Here is a 23,952-nt window from a genome sequence, read left to right on the forward strand (position 1 = left end):
GTTTGAGTTTTTAGTAGATACGGGTGCCGAGAAATCGACTGTAAAAAGTATTCCGAGGGGATGTAAAGTAAAAAAAGAAACTGCTCTAGTAATAGGAGCTAAAGGTTGTTTATAGATGGGTCCTCTAGAGTTGTAGATGGGAAAAGGAAATCAGGATATGCAATAGTCGATGGAACCAAGTTAGTGGTTAAAGAATCAGGCCCTCTCAGTCCTGCATGGTCAGCTCAAGCATGTGAACTATACGCTCTATATCGAGCACTTGAAATTTTGAAAGACGCAAAAGGCACTATATATACAGATTCTAAATATGCCTTTGGGGTGGTTCATACCTTTGGAAAGATCTGGGAAGAAAGAGGAATGATTAATACTCAGGGAAAAGATCTGGTGCATCAAGAATTGATAGTTCAAGTATTGCAGGCACTGAGAGGTCCTGAAGAAATAGCTGTAGTGCACATAAAAGGACATCAAAAAGGAACAGGATATCAAACTAGAGGTAATAATCTAGCAGATGAAGAGGCAAAAAAGGCAGCTTTAAGGGAACCAATAAAGCTATATGTAATTGAACAGGGGGTAGATTATGGGAAAAAGGTATATAACCCTCAAGAACTAACTGAGATTCAGAAGTTAGGGGCTACTATGATAGATGGGAAATGGATTCTTCCAGACAAGAGGGAGATACTACCTAAAGGATATACTAGAAGAATAATAAATAGATTACACCAAAGCACTCATTGGGGCACTAAGGCTTTAAGTGATCATTTCCTAAGGCATTTTAGTTGTATTGGAATATATGAAATTGCAAAACAAGCTACTTATGGTTGTTTAACATGTCAAAAAATTAACAAAAGAACTATGAGACAGGCCACAGCTGGTGGAAGCTTATCGACCTTTTGAAAGGATCCAAGTAGATTTTACAGAACTACCAAAAGTTGGGAGGTACAGATACTTACTAGTAATGGTGGATCAGTTAACTCACTGGGTAGAGGCATTTCCTACCACCAGAGCGACTGCTCAATCAGTAGCTAAAATATTGCTAGAACAAATTATACCACGATTTGGAATTATAAAAGTATTTGATCCGGATCAGGGTACTCATTTTACATCTAAAATTATAAAATTAATTACAGAAGCCCTAGGCATTACTTGGGAATATCACACTCCATGGCATCCACAAAGTTCTGGACGGGTAGAGCGAATGAATCAGACCTTGAAACAACAGTTATCCAAATTAATGATAGAAACCAAACTCTCATGGATTAAATGCCTACCCTTAGCCCTACTTCATATTAGGACTATGCCAAACTCGGAGACAGGCCTCTCACCTTTTGAAATGTTATACGGAATGCCATATTCCCAAGGTATGCCTCTGGGGCATCCACTGATAGAAGACGTAACGATTCAACAGTACATTAAAACTATTGAGAAAAATCTAAAAGAATTAAGAATGAAGGGAATATTGGCCCAGACGACTCCTTTAGGATTTGCAGTGCATAAAATACAACCTGGAGATAAAGTAATGATTAAAATCTGGAAGGAGGAAAGCTTATCTCCTAGATGGGAAGGACCATTCCTGGTATTGTTGACTACAGAGACAGCTGTAAGAACTGCTGAAAGAGGATGGACTCATATTTCCAGGGTGAAAGGACCAGTCACAGGTGAATCAAATTGGAAGATCGAGTCAACGCCTGGAGATTTGAAGCTCCGAATGCGACGGAGTTAAAATAGGACTGGACTTACCAAGGCAGACAGAGCGACATCAACAGTAGTAAAGATCCTGAATCGTCCACATGAACCCTGTGTGTATGTATATATGTTAAAAAGTTGTAACATTCACAGGTTTTTTTTCGGTTTTAGACTGTTTTGCATGAAAACATAAGTCAGTTTATATAGTTGGACAAAGAAACTGAAAAAAGGGGAAGTAATAGAGTGAGGGAAAAGCTGAGAGTAAGTCCAAGTGAGGGCAAGACCGGATTGGCCTCCATTTTTGCTGTTAAGAAGACACAAACCCGACCGTTGGCAGCAACCCAATGGGTCCAGGGATAAACAGAAAAATGTGCCATACCGGACCTCACGATGGCAACTGGCTTTTTCCCCTCATTTTGTGTGTTGGCCTCGTGATGGCTAAAAAGGGTCAAAACACTACCAACTTATATGACCCCTTTGAAGAGAATGAGTTTGTTCTGTTAGCAAAAACTATAAGTAAAACTTTCAATTTAAGTCATTGTTGGGTTTGTGGGGGACCTTTAGGATTGTCAAGTTGGCCGTGGGTTTCTGTACCGCTTTCCCCATCACAAATTGTAAGTAACTATAGTGATGTTAATAATACTACCTGGGAAGATAGTGAAAAATGGCCAGTTCAATTTCCTAACAAGGGTAAATTTTGTCTGAACCGAACTCAGAAAGGAGGAGTTGATGTGGGAGAGAGTAAGTGTCAATGGACACTTACACATAAGTTAATTAACAAAGATAGAGGTATCTATATATGGTTGTGGCTTAACGAACAAGGACGCAGCAAAGGATTCAAGGGGTTCTGGTCAGACAAAAATGAAACCGAATATGCCAAACTACAAGGAAACAGTTTTTATAATCGAACTTGCGAATGGAAAAATGACACTGGGTCCTGGTATTGTACTATATGGATAAATAACAATTTAAACGAAGTTTTCAGCCCTTTGGGTGACAAAAATACGACTTATTTTCAAACCCCAAGGACTGCAGAGGGACCATTTGCCAAAGGTACGAAGGCCAAAAAAGGCCACTATTGGATATGCGGACATACTGCCTACAAACAATTACCGACAAACTGGTCAGGAATTTGTTATATAGGGATTATCCGACCTCTATTTTTCCTTCTTCCAGAGGCGGATGGCCCCCAATTAGGAATAAAATTATATGATAAATTAGGAAATAAGAGTATTACCCGTCGTAAGCGATCCATTGATTTCAAAATAGGTGGAACACAGAAGTGGGGGGAAAATGAGTGGCCTCCTGAGAGAATAATTAAACACCATGGACCTGCCACCTGGAACCCTAATGAACCAATATCAGGGGCAAGAGAACCAATTTATAATTTGAATCGTATAATTAGACTGCAAGCAGTTTTAGAAATCATTACGAATAAAACTGCTAATGCCATAGATCTTTTAGCTCAACAGGCTCAACAGATGCGCACTGCGATCCTCCAACATCGCATGGTCCTGGACTACCTGCTTGCTGAAGAGGGAGGGGTATGTGGAAAATTAAATGTCTCTAATTGTTGCCTAGAAATAGATGATGTAGGAGAAGTGGTCCTTCAATTGACCACAGATATCAGAAAACTGGCTCATGTCCCTGTCCAAACATGGAGTGGCTGGAATGGCGATCTATGGTCCTGGTTACCTGGAGCCCCGTGGGTAAAACAGCTTTTATTTCACTTGTTGTGTGCATTTGCTGCCCTAATGTTTATACCATGTATGATTCCATGTTTTATTAGATTGATTCATTCAGTTGTTCAAGGGATGCAAATCTCTGCAATACCAATGGATCCTGAATTAGCCAAAGGAGGGGAGGTACACCCACTAATGACAGTTAAAATAAAGAAAACAGAACACCCAAATCCTGTACAACAAACCCTAACACGTTTTGAAACCGAAACACGAATCAATTTAATAAAACAAAAGGCGAGGGATTGTGAAGAATGTGGTGGTGATTCGTGTTAAAATATGATGACTTTGTTAAGAATTTACCATGTACATAAGTTAAAGGAGATTTGTCATGGTTTTATTGTTAAAAGGAATTTGGAGGTTTTTTTCCTCATGACAGGTGCTAAGTAGGTGGAAAATTACTGGCGGGACCCCCATCAGAAGTCCCCAGCAACACCGGATTGCGCAAGTAAAATATGATTGAAGGAATCCCGGCCAGGAGCCCCAGCAACATCAGAAAGCCCGGGAAAGTTTAGGGGGCTCTGCTGATTGGAGGAATCCCTGCCAGGAGCCCCAGCAACATCAGAAAGCCCGGGAAAGTTTGAGGGACCCTGCTGCGCATGTGAAGGAGGGACTATAAAAGAGAGTGACGTAGCACCACCCGGTGCTCATCGGTGCGGAGTGGGAAGCCCCCCCCTGCCCCCCGGCGTGCCTAGGTTTTTTTGCTTGTTCTTATTGCAAATAAATTTATTAAAGATATTTTCGCCTCTGCCTCAGCATTTATAACACAATCAAGTTGACTAACAGAGTGTTTAGTTAGATTAATAGAAACCATTTTTGATTTAATACAATGCTGTCTACAAAATTAGATACTATATGCACGCATGCTAAATCAGTTCAATAACATACTGGGTCCAAATTAGCTGTTCTTATCATTTCCTTGACTGAAAAGAAATTTGAGTTTTAGGCTATAATTTTACTAGTCCAGTATCACTAACATACATGGGAAAGATCATTCATTTTATTGCTGGGTATTCAACCCTGACTTATCCTGGTTCTTGTTGACTTAGAACTTAACTTTGCAAATAAAGCATCTGGCAAAGAGAAATCTTTCACCTACTTTGAAATCATCTTCAGCTCAGTAAGAGTAAGATATTGGAAATCCCAGTGTATTACAACTCCTTTAGATCTTCCTTTTACATTCCAAACTCTCCAGGTTAGAAAAGGTTGGTAGGTCACTACCAGTTAGCAAAGAGCAGATGGTGTTTATTACTGTGACCAGTAAAGCATGTGTCTGTGGGAGTGATAAACCCAATTAGCCAAATGCTTATTGTGCTTTTAAATGTTGTAGTCTTAGTGCCTGTTTCCATACCTGCGTGTATGCTCAACATAAACTTACTTAATTGTGCACTTTGAAAAGAGGTCAGTGGTGCCCTTCTACAGTCTGAATCGTTAGCATTTGTAGAAATACTGGTTTAGATAATGTCCTTCAAATGAGCCAGTCTTAGATACACAATTCCAAGAACCGTTTATTACTTAACTTGCATTTTATTTGTTTCTAAATAGTAAAAAGCCTGACTGCTCCAGGCTTGGCTAGGATACCGAGGATGACTGTTAAAAGGCAGGTGGCTTTTTGTCCTGCAGAGGCCTCCTGCCCTTGATTCAAGAGACTGTGACATAAATAAGCTCATTGTTAGCTCAGCATCTCTGTAGTTTTTAAAAATACTGATCATCTTGAACAGCTTTCCATTAAGGAGCAGTCAGCCCTCAAAAAAATTTGTGACTCTTTAGAGACCTGGGTTGGGATCAGTCGTGACCTCTGACCGGTGACTAGTTTGCTGATAGCTCTGACCTCCCTAACATGGGCAAAAAAGCCTGAGAGCCGTTCCTGTGTGCCCTCAGCCTCCCACACTGCCCCAGCGGGGCTGGCCAGATAGGGGTGAGCTTATGGAAAGGCAGTTTATTGAAAGTGGCAGAAGAATTATAAGGCAAAAGCCAATAATAAAATGTGACAGAAGGCTCTTGCGTGGGCTCCTGTCCACAGAACCTGGCCCTGCTGCACTTCCCTTGAGTGATACCCACTGTCATAACTGACCCAGTGAGTTTAATGACAGTAGTTTCTGCAATCACTCCCTGGCCATCCAAATAAGTAATAATAGCCATATACATTCAACAAGGCCTGTTTGATTTTTTTAACATACTTGACAACTCTTCAGAGTCAAGATAATGTCTTTCAGCAATGCCTGTACAGTAGCTGGTACGATGAGTCTCTCTGGATAACTCTGCAATTAAAATAATAAACCTCTTAACCTTGTTAATTGCAGATTTAATACAGATTTGCAAATGTATTTGGTTCCTTGGCTTTTCCTCAGTTACCTCAAGTCAGAGTTAAAAATAGAATCACACAAAATAAAATGTTTGGGTGTCTGAAAGATTAGCAGATTCTAATAAGTCACACTGCTAATGAATGTTTTAGAGAAATAGCTATTTAAATTTTCCTGAGTTAAGAACTTTTAGGTGAACAAAGATACATCAGACACCAACATTTTTCTTAATCAGAACATTTTAAGGGTCTTTTAAATTGCTTTAAATGCCACAACTTGTTACCAAATTCTGACAGAAAACTGATAAAAATGGAAAGCGAGGGGATATTTTTGCTATCTCCGTGTGGACTTGTATCTGGAAGATGTTTGTCTGGAGTTGCTGACCATCTGTTTCATGGAGTTATGCCAAAAATGTATTTTCACTGTATATTTAGATGCTTGCTATGGTCTAGTGAATAGCCAGAAAAGTATTGCAGCTTCTTCTTCAAGCACAACGTAAATATGAACTCCCAGCACTTCTCAAGGTAAAAAAAGTGTTTGTTTCTTAGGTAAATCTTGTAGTCACAGTAGCTCTAATGATTCTAACTTTGTTACTTGAATTTAATTTATTCTTAAGGGAATTCTATTGATTTAAACCAGAAATTAATTTGGCACGGAGTTGTCAAGAAGCTATATTTTCCCTTTGAGCATTTAATTTTGAGTCCGTTTTTCTCCACATTCTGGCATTGGGCTATTGTTCACAGCATAACGAAGAGATGAGACCCAGGGAGGTCTGTAGAAACTAGTAGCCTTCTCCTTCAGTTCTGGGACCACGGCAGGGAAGTTTCAGTGGTGCACTACTTTAAGATAAAGCATTAGTGCATGTCCTTTGGAGTAGATCTCCAGAGACCCTCTGAAAGAATACATTAATTTTCTTCTGCTGTTTGCCGTCTCCTGACATGCTGTACAGGGTTTGCGTGGCAAGGTTTTGGCAGCGGGGGGGCTACAGAGGAGGCTTCTGCAAGAAGCTGCTGGAAGCTTCCCCATGTCCGACAGAGCCAAGGCCAAGGCCAGCGGCTCCAAGAGGGACCCACCACTGGCTAAGGCTGAGCCCATCAGCGACGGTGGTAGCGCCTCTGGGGTAACGTGTTTAAGAAGCGGAAAAAGCTGCTGCACAATGGCAAGTTCAGCTGGGGAGAGGAGTGAGAATGTGTGGGAGCAACAACTCTGCAGACCCCAAGGTCGGGGCAGAAGGAGGGGCAGGAGGTGCTCCAGGCCCAGAGCAGAGGTTCCCCTGCAGCCCGTGGGGCAGCCCATGGGGAGGCAGCTGTGCCCCGCACCCAGGGAGGGTAACAGTGGGGCAGGTGCTGTTCTGCTGATCAGGGATATCAATTAAACTCAGACACCAGAGTGAAAAGAGCAGGCGTATTTTACTAGAAATAACAAAATAATATAACAGAATAATATGGAAAACATACAGTAAGAAAAGACAGAATAGTGCACTTAAACAAATAGGAAAATACAGGGTAATGCATCAAATCATTATTACCTGAGAGAGAGAATAGTGATTAAGAAAGATCCATCACCACTTGCATACTTTACCATCATCCAGATCCGCAGTCGCTGGGCAGCCCCGGTTACAGCGAGGATTTGCAGAGCCTGTCCCGGCAAGTGGGAAATCCTACGCGGTGCGTCCACCCGTAGGTGAGGCTTCCAAAGTCGCTGTGAGCGGGTCCAGCCTTATATACCCAAAAATCAGCAAGCCAGAATAGCTGGCACCTTTGTTTTAAGCAGAAATATCTGGTTTAAATTTCACATTAGGTTCCCCCAGAGCCTGGCCAGGGCTCAAGGAAGAAACTAAGGGAATTTCTCTGCTTATCGGATTGGATTATGCGCAGGGTCTCACATCAGGCCTCGAGGACAGGCACCTGCCTCCACAACTCTGTTACTCTACTCATATACAAAGGAAGGGAAAGATACATTCATCTCATCAGGTCTTGGAGACAGACACCTGCCTCCATGACTTTGTTACTCTACTCATATACAAAGGAAGGGAAAGATACATTCATCATAGCTACACCCTCCATGCATATTTCATTAGGGATTACATACTGAATTAACAGTTTCAGTTCAGGGCCTGTTGCTCAGGCTTCAACAGTTCCACCTTTTACATCAGAGTAGGTGGTTTGTTATAACTTAGTGTAATACCTGTTAGCACAATGGTTATCAGTTATAAGATATACAGGATTCATCTATAGGTCAACTCTGGCTTGGCCCTATTGTCCAAGCCTTAGCACTTCAGGTGCCCACCTGCAGCCTGGGGGGGACCCCACGCTCGAGCAGGGGGATGCCCAAAAGAGGCTGTGACCCCGTGGGGACCCACGGCTGGAGCACGGGCAGACTGTGAGGAGTCCTCCCCAGCGGCAGAGACAAGGGGCCAGGAACTGACCACAACCCCCCATCCCTGCCCCCCCGCGTCACGGGTGGGAAGGAGGGTCAGCAAATCGGGAGTAGAGCTAAGCCCGGGAAGAAGGGAGGAGTGGAGTGAAGGTGTTCTTAAGATCCAGGTTGATTTCTCCTATCCCTACTCTGATTTGATGTTTTTTCCCCGAGTCAAGTCTGTTTTCCCTCGCACTAGAAGTGGTGACTGAGCCCTCTCTGTCCTGGTCTAGACCCACCAGCGGCCGTGAGGTGTTTAGTTGCCAGCTGGGCCTAAACCACAACAGAGCTGGCTTACATTTTCACTGTTTCAAGGCTTGTGTTTGTTGTTCTGTAAACCAAGAACACACCAGGGAGGATTCCTGCAGTAGCAACAACAGGTTTCATTAAGGATCCAGGTCACTCTCAGAAGCAGCTTTCATGCTTTTTGTACCCAAAATCATCACTGCAGTTGCTAGAGGGTCTAGACAAGCATCAACCCTCTCTGTCTTTCAGCAGCTGACATAGCCCCTCTCCCTTGTTTTGGTCCGACACTGTTGCTTTCCACTTCTTTTGCTCATCCAGGGCAACACAGGACCCTGATTAAAGATGCACTTTAGAAAAAAAAAAGGAGGACGAGCTGCGTGCCAGCGGGTTGACTTTCTCCTGCAAACTCATGGCTGGAGGATCACAATGGTTTTAGAGGGGTGCCTTCCAAAAAGAAAGAATGTTTTCAATCCCTCTCTGCAGGGATGCAGAGGGTTCACAGGATTCTTGCAGGCAGGAATGATAAATATGTTCTCCGACCGGGTGATAATGGAGGGCAGCTCAGGCTGAATGAAGTTTGGCGTGGGGAGGGCAGATGGGGAGCAGCGAATTCAGTTTGCAAGTCTCTGACCCTTGTAAAACTTTGTGAAACTGTAAATCTGGAGTTACCACAGCCTGGATTGTTTGCAGGGTTATCTGTGTTCCTGCTGATGATGCCATCTGCCGTGGTGCTGCCATGTGTTGCCACTTGTAATGGGGTCCTGGCCACAGCAGGGTAAAGACCCTCCTCTCCTTCCTTAGCCACGAAGGAGGAGCTGCCCTCCTCCAGCTTAGCTCCATGCCTGAGCAAGTCTGGCTGGGTCCTGCCAGTGCTCTGCGTGATCCAAGGCCCATGGTCACAAGTTACAGCCAAGGACAGTTGCCCCAAAGTTCCTCTTGGTTGACAAGTCCTCGCTGGACCCCCTTGGCTCTGTCACCTCTGGCTGGACTAGACAAGAGGCAAGAAAATTCTGCCAGTGACTCGGGGCAGGGGACTTTCTGCTGGGCACGTAGCCCGGGATGGCTTGACGTTGCTGTTTCTGCTTTCTTTTTCCCAAATGTCCTTGCTGAAAATGGCCTTTTCCACCAGCCTCTGCACACAGATAGTGGCTGCAGTAGCAGACAAGCATTCAGCCTTGGTTTTTTTCTCTTTTGGGTCTAGAATTCCATCCGGCACAACCTGTCCTTGAACAAGCGCTTCATCAGGGTGCCTCGGGAGAAGGGCAAGCCAGGGAAAGGTGGGTTTTGGAAGCTGGGCCCCCAATACACCAACCAGCTCAAGAATGGTGCCTCCAAAAAGCGGAGAATGACCCCTGTGCAGCTCCACCCGGCCTTCACCGAAAGAGCCCAGCCAGAAGCACAGTGCGTCGCCAGCCCAGCTGCTTCGGCTCCCGCCTCCAAGAACATCCTCAGTGTCAGCGTGGAGTTGCAGCAGCTGCTGGAAGAGTTTGAAGAAGTGACCGGCGACCTGAACTCCAATCCAGCAGGGCACAAGCGCAAGCAGCCCTCGCTCCAGCAAGTGGCGAAGGCACCTCGGCTTTCCAGCGGCTTTCCAGCTCTGCCTTGCTGAGTCAGGGTGAGCAGCCTGAGCTGGGATGGCTGGAAGGGGACTTGGACTGGAAGCCATCTTTGATACCATTCAGAATGGGGAATTCTCCCTTTTTGAGGATCTGGAGCTCATGCCTCCAAACAACCCCACGAAAGTCAACCTGGGCTTGACAGCAGATGGGCAGCACATGGACTGCGCCCAGAGGCAGGAGCAGGTCCTCACCAAATCCAACCAGAACAACCTCGAGTTTGAAACTTTGATGGCCACTTCCCTGCTGCCGCATCCCTGGGATGAAGAGACAGAAGATGACCTCTCCAACTCTGTCAACATCGAGCAGTTGTTTGACCTCAGCGACGCCTCTTTGCCAGCGGATGGGAGTGACTGGAGCAGTCTGGCATCTCTCGTCTAAGGGCCAGACACCCTTCAAAGCCCACACAGAATTTAGGAGGATGCTCCCCCCATGCTGCTGGCACTCCCAAGGGACAAGATTTTCTAGAGACAGAGACATCTACAATGGCTTTGACCAGCTTCATTGTCAGATGATTTACAGAAACACCAGGGGGAGAAAAAAACACCGCCACAAGAACTGCTTGCTGTATCTTTAAAGGACACATCAGCAGTCTCTAGTGCATGAGTTTCCCCCATGAAGAAATATACACTATTTATTTTTTTACTTTTAAAGGAAGGAATGTGAATTATATATATATTTTAAATTTAGTTAGTTTCCAGGGACAGGACCTATGTTCTGCTTAGAGAAGAAGAAAAGATTTATAAATTCAGCACGTTTGCTTTTTTACATGTTTTTCTACGATATATTAAATATTATATATTCAAAGAAACCTCTCCTTTTAGCACTAGCATCCCTTAATAGTGGGGCAATAGGGGAAATGCAGCTTGGGTATTGGGTTGGGTTGGTGTGGGGCGTTTTGGTAGCAGGTGAGGAGCTACAGGGGTGGCTCCTGTGAGAAGCTGCTAGGAGCTTCCCTGGCCCCAAGTTGGCCCCGCTGCTGGCCAAGGCTGAGCCCATCAGTGATGGTGGTCGTGCCTCTGGGAGAAGGTATTTAAGAAGCAGGGGGGGGAAAACCCCAAGAAACTGCTGGAAAACCTGCAGCAGAGAGAGGAGTGCACAGTTTGCGTGTGTCCCCGTGGGAGGGGCGTTCTGCGAGCACGCGCATCGCTGGGTGCACGCTGTGAGCTCACGGGTGGGCGCAGGGGTGGGTGCACACGAGGTGCGTGTGTGCGGGGCGTGCGGGTGGGTACATCCTGCATGCTGCAGCGTGTGCACATGTGGGGGGTGTGTGTGTGCGCACGCTCGGGGGGGGGGGGGGGGTGAACACCGCACGTTGCGCTCTGTGTTCCAGATGTGTGTCTCGCAGTGCGGTTGTGCGCATGCTGCGGGTGTGCATCGCACCTTCTCTTTGTACCCACGTGTGTCTGCAGGCAGTGTGTGTGTGCGCACATGCCCCAAAGCTCTCTGCGTGTCACATCGATTCTTCCTGTCCTCTTTCTGGCCCCGATGTGCCAGTCTTCTCTGTGCTGTGGTGGCTCTGAGCACCCTCCTCTCCAGTCATCTGAGACCCCCACCCAGGAAATTATTTATCTTATTTCTGGAACTCGGGGAAGCATCTCAGACAGTGACTTCTGAGGAAAAAAAAAAAGGAGGAGAAAAAAAATTTAAACAGGATTGTTAGTCAAGAGTCGTCAGCTGGAGTTGCCACTTTTACTAGAGCAGGGAAAAGTTCAGGCAGCGGTTTGCTGGTGGTGAAGTAACGGCAGCGCGGGGCGGGAGGACGGGATGGGGTCCACCGGGAAGTTGTGGGATTGCAGGAAAAAAACACTAAAGTGAAGAACAAGCCACCAAAACATGGGGATCTTGGCGCAGATGCGGGAGGAAGAGGAGCTCCGTGGCTGCCAGCCAGCCAGTTCTGCCGGCCCGGCAGAGAGAGCAGCCGGTCGGGGCGAGCGGGCAGCGTGCCTGTGGGCCAAATCCCGGGCTGGTGGCAGGGCCGGGCCGAGCCTGTCCGTGCCCCCTGCCCCCCCCCCCCCCCCCCCCAAGTTTGCATCCTGCGAGCCGTGGCAACCGCAGAATGCGTCAGGGCTCCCTGGGCAGCGGGGCCACGGCCGGGCAGTCGGGCAGAGGACAAGCGATGGCTGACAGCAGCAGTTTGGCTCTCCCGGCGTTTCTTGCCCCCGACCCCCCCCCCACGCGCGCCTCTGGCCCCTTCCCCTTCCCGCCGTGCCGGGCCCCGCCGCCTCGTCCCCGCCCCGCGGCTCTCGCCCTATTGGCGGTGGCGCCACTGGATGGGCCGGCGCGGCTGGGCCTGGCATGGCAGCACCGCCCCCCGGCTCTGCCCAGCCCGGCTCTGGCCCCCGCTCCCCCCGGGGCCGGCCGGGGGCTGCTGTGCCGAGGCCGCTCCCTCCCCGCCCCGCCCCGCCGCCGCCTCCGTCTCCGCCTCCTTCTCCCCAGGCTCCCCCGCCCGCCTTCAGCCGCTCGGCAGCCCGATCGCCGGCGCCGAGCCACCGGTGCCCGGTCCGGTTTGGGAGGTGCCTCACCTGGCCCCAGAATCGGGCGAGGGGGCTGCGGTGTAGCTCCCGAAGATCCCCTCGCCGGCCCATCTACGTCCCGGGAGCGGCGGGGAGCTACACGCGGCCAAACCACCGCCAGGTCAGAGTGGGACGGGCCGGTTTGGCTGGGCTTCGTTTGGCGGGGGGCAGGGGGGCGGCCGGGGCGGGGCGGTGACGGCCCGGTCTGGCCCGCAGGGAAGGAGAAGGTGCGGCTGGAGGACCTGTACCAGGAGGGGCAGCTACTGGGGAGCGGCGGCTACGGATCGGTTTACTCGGGCATCCGCCTCTCTGATGGCACCCCGGTAAGTGGCGGGGACGGTGGCGGGGCTGGCAGGGCGGAAGGGAGGAGGGGAGGAGGAGGAGGAGGAGGAGGAGAAGGAGGAGGAGGCTCAGCCTGTCGCTCCCCTTGGCTTGCAGGTGGCCATCAAACATGTGGCCCGGGAACGTGTCGCAGTGTGGGGTGAGCTGGTGAGTGACCGGGGCTACCAGGAGAAACCGGGGCGTCACAGGGTGGGGGATAAGGCGAGGCCCGAGAGGGTGGAAACCTGTGGGTGTAGCGGGGCGGGGGGAGTTTGCAAAACCTGTATGCTGGCCGGTTTGGTTTGCAGGCATGGAAGGCCTTGGGCTGCTCTACTCCCCTTGTTTGCCTTGGCTTTTTTTAAATTTTTGGTTTTGGGTAAGGCAGGGGGGAAAGGCGTGGTTTTTTCCCACCTGTGGGGTTTTTTTTCTTTTTTTTCCTCTTTTTTTTTTTTTTTTTTTTTTTTCATGTAACGGTCGGGCCTTCCCCGGGCCCGTGCTGCCCTCTTCCGGCACCAGCAGCTTTTTTTTACAACCCAAAGTTTGTAAACAAGGGTCCCGTGTTGGCGAGGGGGCGGCGGGTCACACCGTGCATCGTCCCCCCCCACCACTGGTGCAGCCCCCGTGTCCCCAAGGACACTCAGGTGAGGATCCGGGAGCAGGCAGCATCCGCCTGACGAGCTCCGCCTGTCTCCCGTAGGAACACGAGAGTACAGCCCACCAGAGTGGGTCCTCTACCACCGCTACCACGGCCGTTCAGCAACAGTCTGGTCCCTGGGCATCCTGCTCTATGACATGGTCTGCGGGGACGTCCCCTTCGAGCAGGATGAGGACATCATCAGGGGCCAGCTCTTCTTCCGCCAGCCGATCTCCCTCGGTGGGTACCCGGCTTCGTGGTGGGCAACGGGTTTGGGAGATGGCACCGGGCGCACAAGCATCCCCGCTCTTACGGCTGTGGAGGAGGGTGATCTCCCGTGGTTAGCTGGGGGAGGTGGCACGTGAGGAGGGTGATCTCCCGTGGTTAGCTGGGAGATGTGGCACATGTCCTGCCATCCTGCTCTCCTCCAAAACAGCTCCTGGATCAGGAGGTTTAGGGATAGCTCTGAGCACACCCAGCATGTCCTGCGCACTGCGGACAGTGGCGGAAGGTGGACAGGAGCCTTCTCTGACCGGCGGTGTCTGGTTTCTCTCCCCAGAGTGCCAGTATCTCATCAGGTGGTGTTTGTCCTCGCAGCCTTCAGACAGACCATCTCTGGAGGACATTTTCAACCACTCCTGGCTGCGAGGCATTCACCTGCCCTAGGAGATGGCAGACACCCCACCTGCATGGTTTGGCCCGGGACCCTGGCACATAACAGCTCCAGGCATGTCCTGGCCATAAGAAGCAAAGACCAGGCTTCCTCACCACCGTAGCACTGAGCAGGGATCATTGGGAACACGCACATCCTGCCCCAAAGCTGGGCTGGAGACCTGATCTTCCAAGTGCTGGTGGCCACCATCCAACCCAGCTGTCCTGGGCTCCATCTGAATGACCCTGTCTCATTTGCTGGTCTTGCCAGTAATTTTTTGTTTGTTTGTTGGTTTTGGTTCTGTTATTGGTGGAGAGAGGAGACCTTACTGCAAACCATCTGGTTTTGGTGGCTCCCAAACATCTTCCTGACCACCTGAATTCGGGACGGTGAGAGGATCGGAGACCTTATTGCAAGAGAAGCTTCAATGGGGGAAAAACTTGGGGGAAGGGCAGTTACTGTGGCCGAATGGCTGCTTCCTCCGCTGTCACCATGCTCGAGTGCCTTCAGCTGAGATCTGGGCTGTGCTGGAGGAAATACTTGGATTTTCCTACACTGCTGCTTTTCCAAGACTCGCCTGGGTATATACTTCCTTTCCCCCTTTCAAAAAGAAAAAGGTCAGAAGACACCTGGGAGCCAAGCAGGTGATCCCTCACCTCCTGTGCCTCCACCTCGCCTGGATTTTCTGGGTTTCTTTGCTTCTCAGTGCCCTCACAAACGCACAAATGATGCAAACCAACAGAGCTGTAAATGTGTTCAGTTATACAGGAGTGAATTTTGATGTATAGTTGTTAATAGTGATAATGTTTTACCTTTTTTTCTTTTTTCCAGTTTTTGTTTTTGATTTATTTTCATGGATTTTTTAAAGAGAGAGTTCTAGCCGGCAGGATAACTTATTTATTTATTTATAATTTGCGTGGGTTTCCCACCCACGCCTTGCTCCCACAGCTGCTGATCCCCCACTTTTCTGTTCAGGCCTTCCCTCTGTGTCTGCCCCCTGTCCATCCCCACCCGCAGTGTTTCTGTCTGGCGGGGTGCGGAGCGGCTGCCTGCTCCCCAGCTCTCTCTGTACAGAGTTCTGGTTGCTGTTGTTCCCTTGCCAGGTGTTTTGTTTTTCCCTGCGGGTGTCTTGTTTGGGGCTGGGGAGGGGGGAGCTGCTCCGGGCTGTCTGCGCTGTCAAGTCTTTATATGTTTTAGCTGGCGGGTTTTTTCTTGATAGTTCATATTGTACAGGGGAATTCAGAAATTTTGTATTTTTTTAATGCGGTTTTAAATAAAAACAAACCACTTGATGTGATGGAGACATCCCGTTACTGTGGGGTGGGATGAAGGATGCTGCGAGCATGCCAGGTACCGGTGGCCACACCGTGGCATGGCTACTGCAGGGCTACTGTGGGGACCACCCGTTTGTCTCCAGCTGAGACTAACTCCGAAGGCCTCGCCCAAAGGCTCACTGAGCCACGTCAGCCAGGACCAGCCAGCTGACAGCACCACGGGGAAGACTGGACCCATCCCTCGGCTGGGTGTTTCCAGGGCCGACAGCTCCTGGCAGGTCTGGGAGGGATCGAAGGGCTGTGGAGCCCTTTGCATTTCCGTTCACCCGCAGGCTGGTGTGAAGCGTGTGCTGGGGACGGCAAGGAAACAACCATCAAAGCGACCTTGTGAAAGGCCGGGTGTTGCCAGCCAAATTAAATTTTTGTTAGGCAGATCCTGTTGCTCTGGCTCTGTTGGTGCACAGCGGGTCTTGGGTGCCAGGTGCTGGGGGGTGAAGAAAGCTGCCGGCGGGCTGTGCCCACCTCCAGCTCGGCTGCAGCGAACGCAGAGTGAGAGGAAGTTGATCTTGGGATTATGAGAAGTCAGTCGCTATCAGTCAGCGGCGGTAACGCTTCGCTCGAGCTTTTACCCTCCAAACTGTCAAACCCCACTTCCCAGCTCTACAGTGCTTTGGCTTTTGGGGGTGTTGGTTTTGGTTTTTGTTTTCACTTGGGATTTTTTTTTTTTAAATTAATGTGCTGAATTTTGAAGCCCTGCTCCTGCTTGACCTCATGGCCCACCTGCTGCGCTGCGCATGCTGGGCTGTGTCTGCCCCAAGGAAGGGGCACGTTTCCCCTTCTGCAGGTCACTTTGCAAGTCCCCCACATCTCAGACAACAGGACCATCCTTTCCTTTTCTTGCCCCAGGGCTCTCTTGCTTAAACACCACCCCCCCCCCCCCCCCCCCCCCCCCCCCCCCGTGCCCAGGCAACGGTCCCTCTCCCTGGCTCACCCCGGGCTTGCCAGCACCGCTGTCTGAGCCGGGGGGCTGCTGTGCGAGGGAAAGGGGGGTCCTGGAGCCACGTCCCAGCCTCGTGGGGTGACCTGGTGTGCTGTGTTACTGGTGTGCCTCTGCCTTCAGCAGAAAGCGTTAACTCTGTCTGGTTTGCCTTTTTTTTTTTTTTTAAACTCAGCTGCATCTTTCATCTCCTCAGGGCTGCTACAAGCAGGAAGCGCAGCTTCACATGCCTTCAAAGTTTAGCTCTGTTTTGAGATGTGGTTTGTATTTAACCTCCTCTCTCGCTCGCTTTTTCCCCGGACCATCCAGGAAACTGCTCTTACACAAAGCAAACCTCCCCACCACGCTGCCTGCTACCACAAGGAGCCTGAGCCCCTCAGGTGGCCGCCGTCCCCCCTCAGCACCACCGAAACACTCTGGCAGCTGCCCTGGCTGCGGGCTGAGCTCGGCCTCCCCTGCCCATAAACACTCGCTGACTGCTGCAGTGTTCCTTAGAAAACTCGCCGCAGAAAGGCTGAGCAGCTCGAGTGTGGGGCTGGGGTGCTGATAGTCACTTTGTTTCCGCCTGTTGCTGATGATTTTGTCCCTGCCAGGCTGGTGCTGCAGGAGGGGAACGGTGCCATCGTGTCCCCTGGGAAGATCCCGCTGCCTGGGTACTGTTTTGTCCTGCCAAGGTGACGGGGTGTATCCAAGGTTTGGGTGTTGGGAAAGGATCGGTGCGTGTTTGATCCCTGTGCACCCGCCTTCCTGTGCAGTAATGCCTTCACGGGGCTGGGAGCCACCAGATTCATGTCCCAGACCTCTGCCACGGGGACAGGACCACAGTAGGTGTGACGGGAGACCTGAAGATGGGCAGCCGATGCCCGTTGCTCCCCTCCACATCATCGCATTGTGGCACAGGAGCTGGGGGAAAGGAAAAGGCCTTTTCATCCCTCATTTCTCTCGACAGAGAAATGTTCGCTTCCATTTGGGGCTGTCAGCTGTGATAGGAGAGGATGAAGATGCAGGAGATTTCCAGCAGGAAGCGATTTGGAGCCAGCATCACACTCCCACCTCTAGTTCACAACTTTTTATTGCTCCCTGCTGTCAGCAGGGGAAGGACCCACATTTCGGAAAGCAGAAAAAAAACGATGAACCAGGAGCAGGATGAGATTTCAGACTGTTGGACCTCCCGTTCTGGGAGCACCAGAGTCCCATGGATGGCTGAGGACTTGCAAAGGGCCAGAACTCATCACACCTGTGGCTTCCTCTACCCATCCATCCCCAGCAAAGGTGCTTGGTGATGCAGAAGGGACTGGCCAGGGCAGCCTGCAGCCACAGCAACAGCAAGGGTTGTGTTTTGCATGTCCCTGTCTGGGACTGAGAGATGAGCAACAGCCAAACCCCTACCACGGCTGGAACAATGCAGATGAGCACCGAGGAGAAAAACCCCTTGGGGAGCGGGGGCTTGCCGCAGGGACCCGAAGAGCTGGAGTCTCGGAGGTGGCATCTCACCTCACATCCTGCTGCAAGGAAAACATCCAGCTGCCCCGAGGCGGCATCTGAAACCCTTTGGCCCTTCTCAGCACAGTGAGGCACAGGAGCTATTTTAAACACCTGCCTTAGGATGGGGTGAATTATCAGCAAACCAGGTGTCCCGTAACTCAGCTCCCCAGTAATGAATCCCAGTGGAAGTCGGTCTCCAAAGGCTTTTTGCCGACGACCTGTGTGGCAACAGCACCACCTCCACAGGGCAGGTGGGGAAACTGAGGCACGGTGCCCCAACTTGCTGGAGATCTTTTGTGGTGGAGCTTGAGCTCATCTGCCTTTCCCTGTCCTACCCACCCTTAGGCTGGGACCAGCCGCAGAGGATCTCCCAGCTTTAAACCCCTGATGGCCCCACGTCCCCCAGGCAGGGGATTTAGTCCTCCAGGAGTCGACACTAAAGCCCTGCACCCCCCTCAGCATGAACCCGTGGTGAAACCTGTCCCTTCCCAGCTCTCCTCTGAAAAATAGACCCCGTGCTGTGACAGTGGGGGCGGCCAGGTGCTGGTTTCAGGCACCTGTAGCCCCGCTCCAGACCAGAGTCTCATGTTTTGGGGTTTATACCGACCTTCCTGAGAGTGGGATCTGCGCTAACCCTGCCTGCGTGACACGTCGAAACTGAATCACTCGGCCTGAGAGTTGGTGGGGGTTTTTATGAGGAAAAAACCACTTTAGTCACTGTAAAAAAACCAAACAACCAAACAACAACCGCAAAACCTTCCAGTGTGTAAAGTTGAGTCAAATTTAGCAGCTTCAGCTAAGGAAACGTATTTTTTAAAGGAATAATCGGTGTGATCCTTTCATCCTTTTCCAAGCTTTTGGTCCCCTTTCTCCAGGGTAATATTTCTGTGTCCTTAATCTCTGTGTTTATTACAGTTAGGAGGGGGTTAAGCAACCCAAAAAAATGGAACAGCTGCTCCTGTTTCACATTGAAGCAGCCGCTTCAGTGAACCTGAAATGACACACAGGCATGCACGTGCATTTGAAAGGTTGCAGGGACGGAGATCTCACCCCGCTTCAAAAGCTGTGAGACAAACAGAAGCGGCAAAATGTCATTTCAGGTCAGCCCCTGCCAAAAGTCTTCCTCTTCCTCCAGCTCCCTGAAACAGGTAGGCAGGGCTGGGGCCCCAGCACACGCATGTGGCCTCGCAAGCCATCAGCACCGACCCCAACAGAAACCGCCCCCGTGCTGCCACCCGTGCGGCACAGGTGTGCCACGACAGCCGTGATCTCGGTGCCAGGCTACTACTCGTAGTAATCACTCACTGTAGGATCCCTACGTGTGTGCATGGGTGTGTGTAGATCCCCCCAAACACATAAATTTGGCTCAGTTGGGCCCAGGTTGGCTTCTGCCATCACCAGCTGAGACCTGACGGCAATCAAAGCACAGCTGAGGATGCCGAGGACTTGGGTTTCAGCCCTTTTCCCCCATCCTCTGGGGGGGTTTTCTCTCCTTTTGGGGAGAGGAGCAGGATGAGGGCAGCATGGAGACGATGAGCCACCTTCCCTTGCCAGGGTGGAGGGTCACTCTCCTGCTGCTCTAGCAGGGTGTTTCCGGACAAAGTCTTAAAACAGTTTATCCCCGTTTATTCAGGAAGTGACTGCTTGTGCCTCATGGCTTGCCCCATAATGGCGGCTCCTCCTTTCCCCTGGTTGTCGTTAGGAGGGGACATTTTGGCACCGGGGCTTGGCTGGGGGCTGGAAATGGCCCCAAAGGGCTTTGAACCGTTGAGGGGATCATGACAGCCGCGGGTGCCAGCGGAGCCACCCCGGGGTGCCGCAGGGACCCAGAGGGGTGCTGTCTCCCCTCAGTGCCTTGTCCCACCCCCGCCCGGCTCTGTCCGCCCGCTCCCTCCTGTAGCCCTGCGGGTGGTTTAACCCGCTTCCTCCCGCCCTCTCCCGATGGTTTCGCCCAGGGGCTTGCTGGGCGTCTCCCCACTCACACCGTGAGCGGTGTCTCCCCTTCCCCATCCCCTTAACCCGACCGGCCCTCCCCTCCTCAGGGTCCCCCCAGCCCACGCAGGCACTGCCGCCTCAGCCCCGCTGTCATGCCCCGCTCCATGGTCTCTTCCGCCTCACGCAGCCCCCTCCAGCCCCGAAGACCCCGCCCCTTCTCTGACGTCACTCCCCCCACCCGCTCGCCATTGGCTGATCCACAGCACCTTGCTCGACAGCGGCCAATGGCGGCGCTCTCTCCGCCCGGATCCAAGATGGCGTCGCCGGGGGCTGCAGGAGGGTGGCGGTGAGGCGGCCTGCGGGGCCCGGCCAGCCGGCCGGTGGGCTCGCTGGCCAGCCGGGCCCCCCCTCCCTTCTGCCACGGCGGCCGAGAGCGGCAGGCAGTTCTGGAACCAGAGCGCCAAGCTGCCAGGCAGGTGAGCGCGGGTCCGGCCTGGCCCGGCCCTACCCGCCCCACCTCCTCCGGGGAAGGGGTGCAAGGGCCACAGCTCCCCTCCCCAGCTGGGGGGCGTTGGGTAGGGGAGCTGGAGCAGCCCCTCTGCCTCGGGAAGGGGCTGTCAGGAGTACCCTGCCTGGCTGTGGGGCTGTGGCCCCTGGGGTACCCCCTGCAAGGGTGGGGGGTACCAGGGGTGGATACCAGGGGAGCTGGCTGGGGGCCCTGGGGCTCTTCTCTGCAATAAGGGGGATGCCGCGGGCACCCCAGGCTATGGGGCAGGGGAATTTTGCTGGAGGAAATGCCCTTGTATAAGGCAAGGGTAGTGCCAGGATCGCCCCCTCATCTGTAGGGCAGGGCAGGCCCTGGGGGGGACCCCTGTGTGCAGTCTCTGCCCCATGGGAAGCAGGGTGGAGGGGGTCAGGGCCTCGAAGGTGCCCCTGGGGTGGCCTCAGAGCCAGGGCTATACTGTCCTCCTTCCCACAGATACTGAAGAGATCTCGCCCCTTCCCGAAGCCCTTAGAGATGTTGCCTTGGGTGGCAGCAGCTCTGTCCCAAACAGGTGCCCCTACCAACATGTGTGCCCCCTCTGTTATCCTCTCTGCGGAGTGTCACTCCTGGTCCACCTCTACTCGATACGAGGGACTGTGGGGCCTCTCTGTGTACACCTCCCCTGCTGTGGTTCCTCTGACTGTGATGTCCCTGTTCCTGTCGAGGCACCTGCACCCAGCTGGGGATGGGAGAAACAAGTGAAATGTCTGATTCAAGTAGTATTTAGGAAGAAGAGGCTGATGGTGATGAAGGAGATGCTCCCCACAAGGCCTCTGGAGCAAGGCTCCCATGGGGACAGGGCACCCACCTCTCTGGGGAGGCTTTCACAAGTGCTGTTCCTGTCTGGTGCTCCTCACAGTTGCTCTCATTTGCCTTATCTGAACCCTGCCCTTCCCCTCCTGGTGTGCGGACGCAGTCTGAAATGCTTAGATGGCTCTAAATCCTGCTGGGCCAGCAAATCTCTCTTTCTAATGTGCTTTCACTCGGTTCTTTGTCACTGCGCTGGCTCCCTCAGGTTGGTGGGACAGTCCAGACCCGGGGCAAGCAAAGGGAAAGCAATGAGCGCTATGTGTTCCTCCTCTTCTGCTCACGGGGGAAGCAAATGTTGTGCTCTCCCTGGGTTGTTTTGTCTCCCGATTGCTCCTGTCCCTCCCGTGGAGGTCATGGCCCTGCTCCCAGCTGGTGGTCTTAGACAGCATCTCTCTTCTGCAGTGGACGACTTCAGGCTTCGGCTTGGAAAGCTCAAATTGGGTGAACCGGTCTGGGAGGCAGCTGGTACTGCCTAGACAATACACTCCAACGTCAAGTTTTTGGCAAAGTTCTCCCCTGCTCCTAACTGGCTGCTGTCCAGGAGTCTTGCTACCACCTTGAAATCCCCTGCGTGCCCGTCCTTCCCAGAGATGGCTACCGACAGGTCTTGGACAACACAACCACGGAAGGTGGAGGTGGGATGTGCTGCATCCATGGTCGCTGGATGTGAAGCTCCCTTTCTTCTTTTTTGTCTGAGCTTTGATTCTTGGCTCTCTCCTTTCTTTGCCCTGACAAGATGACAGAGGGAGGCTTTGTAAAGATTTGGAGACTGTCTTAGCTTCCTTTTCCATGACACTTGGTGTGTTTGGTCACTTAGTTGTATTAGCTTTTAGGTGGTGCTTTTTCCCTGCAGATTTAAGGTGGCAGAACTAGTAATATTGTTTCACATTTCCAGTACTGGCCTGTGGTTTTTGCATTGGGATTTCTCACCCCAGTAATTTCCTGGGGATGCATTGACAGGTTGGTCTAGTGTCTTATCCTCTGTGCAATGGGTTTTTTATTTCCTGTTCTTTAAAGAGATGGGCAGCCAGGCTCCAGTGGGAGGTATTTAAATGCTGTTTTAAAAGGGGAGAAACAGAATCTGCTAGGAATAAATATGTTCTGTGTCCAAAGTGGCACTGAGGTTTCATGGATGTGCAGTGTCAGTAACCTACACCCTGGGACGATCTCCTTGTGAGCGTTGTAACGCAGATACCGCAGCCGTTGTACCAGACACTGAACATACGGGTAACAAAAAATGCCTGTCCTGAAAAGCTTAAACTGAGACAGGACTGGGGACTCATCCAGTCGGTTTGGGAGCACAGAGTCAGCCTAGGTTTCAGCTCCTGACTAAGGAGTGGTGTGTTTGCTGAGAGGTAGTTCCTGCCCTGAGCTTTCTGTCCATGCAGAAGTCGAGCGAAGACAGCTGCAGAGAGGGAGTTAAGCTGGGAGACAGCAGATTCATCTAGCCGAGCTGTGTCAGGGAAAAACAGACAAGAGTGGGTAAATAAAGTTACTGAGCATCATTTGGTGGGATCACTCAATTTTCTCAGCTGTAAAGGTAGGATGTGATAATGCACCTCTGTGTGGAGCTGTAGGATGTGCTGGAAGTTGGGTACAAGGATGTGAGCTAAAGGAGCGGGATCAGACGTCGAGGGTACTACAGATACTATGGCAGAAACTGCATCTCTCCCTACCAGCTGGGCCTGTTGCTGCTGCCTCCCCTGCATCAACTGGTTCCCAGCACGCTTTCCAGCTGCACCAGGCTGCCATCCCCCTCTACACAGCTGGGATCTGCTCGTTTTACTGCTGAGCACCATCTGCAGCTCCTGGAAACCAGGCCAGCTCTGTTGACCCAAGAGGAGCCTGTCCCTTGTGTGCCAGCTCTGAACAGGCCCTTGTCTCTGCTGTGGGATGTGGGACTGTGCTGTGTACCAGGGGGTGAGGAGGAATTGTTTTCCAGAGATGGTTTTTCAGGGTGGGGTGGCTGTGAATAGTTACCCAAATGGAGGTAATAGCTCAGGATTCCTGTCTTGCATCCAGACACTCTACAACCAGTGATGAGCACTTGTATAGGAGCTCTTCTCTGAGGTGTTGCTCCTCATGTAATGCCTGCAGCCCTCAGGCTCCCTGTCCCATGGGTCACTTTCCACCAGGAGGGGAGCTGAGGGATGGAGACATGTCTTATTTCAGGCCACATAGGAGGTAGTTGATTAAGCTGGGATTTAGACCCGAGTCAAACCGTGTACCGTAGCATTGGCTGCAAACCTGAGAGCCAGCGTGGGGTTCAGTCCCTGAGGTGTGTTGCAGAAGAGCCCCAGTGTCACTGGCTGCAGTCCTTCCCTGTCCCGCAGGGCTTGGAAACATGAATTCCCAACATTGGAAATCCCCTTGAAGGAAAAAAGAATGAACATCAGTGTGTAAGGCAGGGGGACAGAGACACGTGGTCACTCAGAGTGAATCGGTGGTGCAGAAAAGAGCAGATCTCAAATCCCAGCTCAGGCTGGAGAGAGCCTAAGAGTTTAAACAAGGCTTCTCTTTGCTGCTGCAAAGAACAAATCTTCAGCTGAATGTGGTACTTTGGATCTAAGGCTTTGAAGACAACCATTATTGAAGCTGCTTTTAGTCTGTATTCAGCTCCCAACCACAGACAAGAGGTGCAACCCCAGACTAGGCTGAGGAGATTATTCGTGGGTGCTCAGTGGCTTTTTGCACTGTTTTTTTTTTTCTTTCCCTTTTCTGCAGCATTCAACCTGTCTGTGGAGAACAGCATCCTCCGCTGGATCCCCAGCTCACCAAA

The 23,952-nt window shown here is 51.4% G+C and overlaps 2 protein-coding genes and 1 pseudogene across 2 annotated transcripts; all 3 read left to right on the forward strand.

Annotated features, from left to right (window-relative positions):
- The first annotated feature begins 1,096 nt into the window (after positions 1–1,096).
- On the forward strand, positions 1,097–3,544 carry ERV3-1 (endogenous retrovirus group 3 member 1, envelope). Its single transcript, XM_074855843.1, has 2 exons — positions 1,097–3,392; positions 3,473–3,544. Exons 1-2 carry the CDS (start codon positions 2,028–2,030, stop codon positions 3,527–3,529), a joined length of 1,422 nt encoding a protein of 473 aa, XP_074711944.1. The 5' UTR covers positions 1,097–2,027; the 3' UTR covers positions 3,530–3,544.
- A 5,737-nt stretch (positions 3,545–9,281) lies between these two features.
- LOC141938296 (forkhead box protein J1-A-like) lies at positions 9,282–10,729 on the forward strand. The gene is given in 4 exon segments (XM_074856940.1): positions 9,282–9,434; positions 9,591–9,959; positions 9,962–10,049; positions 10,052–10,729. Coding segments are annotated over 4 exon segments (945 nt in total). The 3' UTR covers positions 10,387–10,729.
- Positions 10,730–11,859: 1,130 nt separating this feature from the next.
- LOC141938298 (serine/threonine-protein kinase pim-1-like) lies at positions 11,860–14,194 on the forward strand (annotated as a pseudogene).
- The last annotated feature ends 9,758 nt before the right edge of the window (positions 14,195–23,952 follow it).

This window comes from Strix uralensis, chromosome Z, assembly GCF_047716275.1.
Source record: "Strix uralensis isolate ZFMK-TIS-50842 chromosome Z, bStrUra1, whole genome shotgun sequence".
NCBI lineage: Eukaryota > Metazoa > Chordata > Aves > Strigiformes > Strigidae > Strix > Strix uralensis.

Excerpts from the sequence above, each read along its gene's own strand:
- ERV3-1 (XM_074855843.1), top strand. The coding sequence starts at position 2,028 with ATGGGTCCAGGGATAAACAGAAAAATGTGCCATACCGGACCTCACGAT. Across the intron at positions 3,393-3,472 it reads GGTTACCTGGAGCCCCGTGG|ATTGATTCATTCAGTTGTTC; the intron begins GTAAAACAGCTT and ends ATGTTTTATTAG.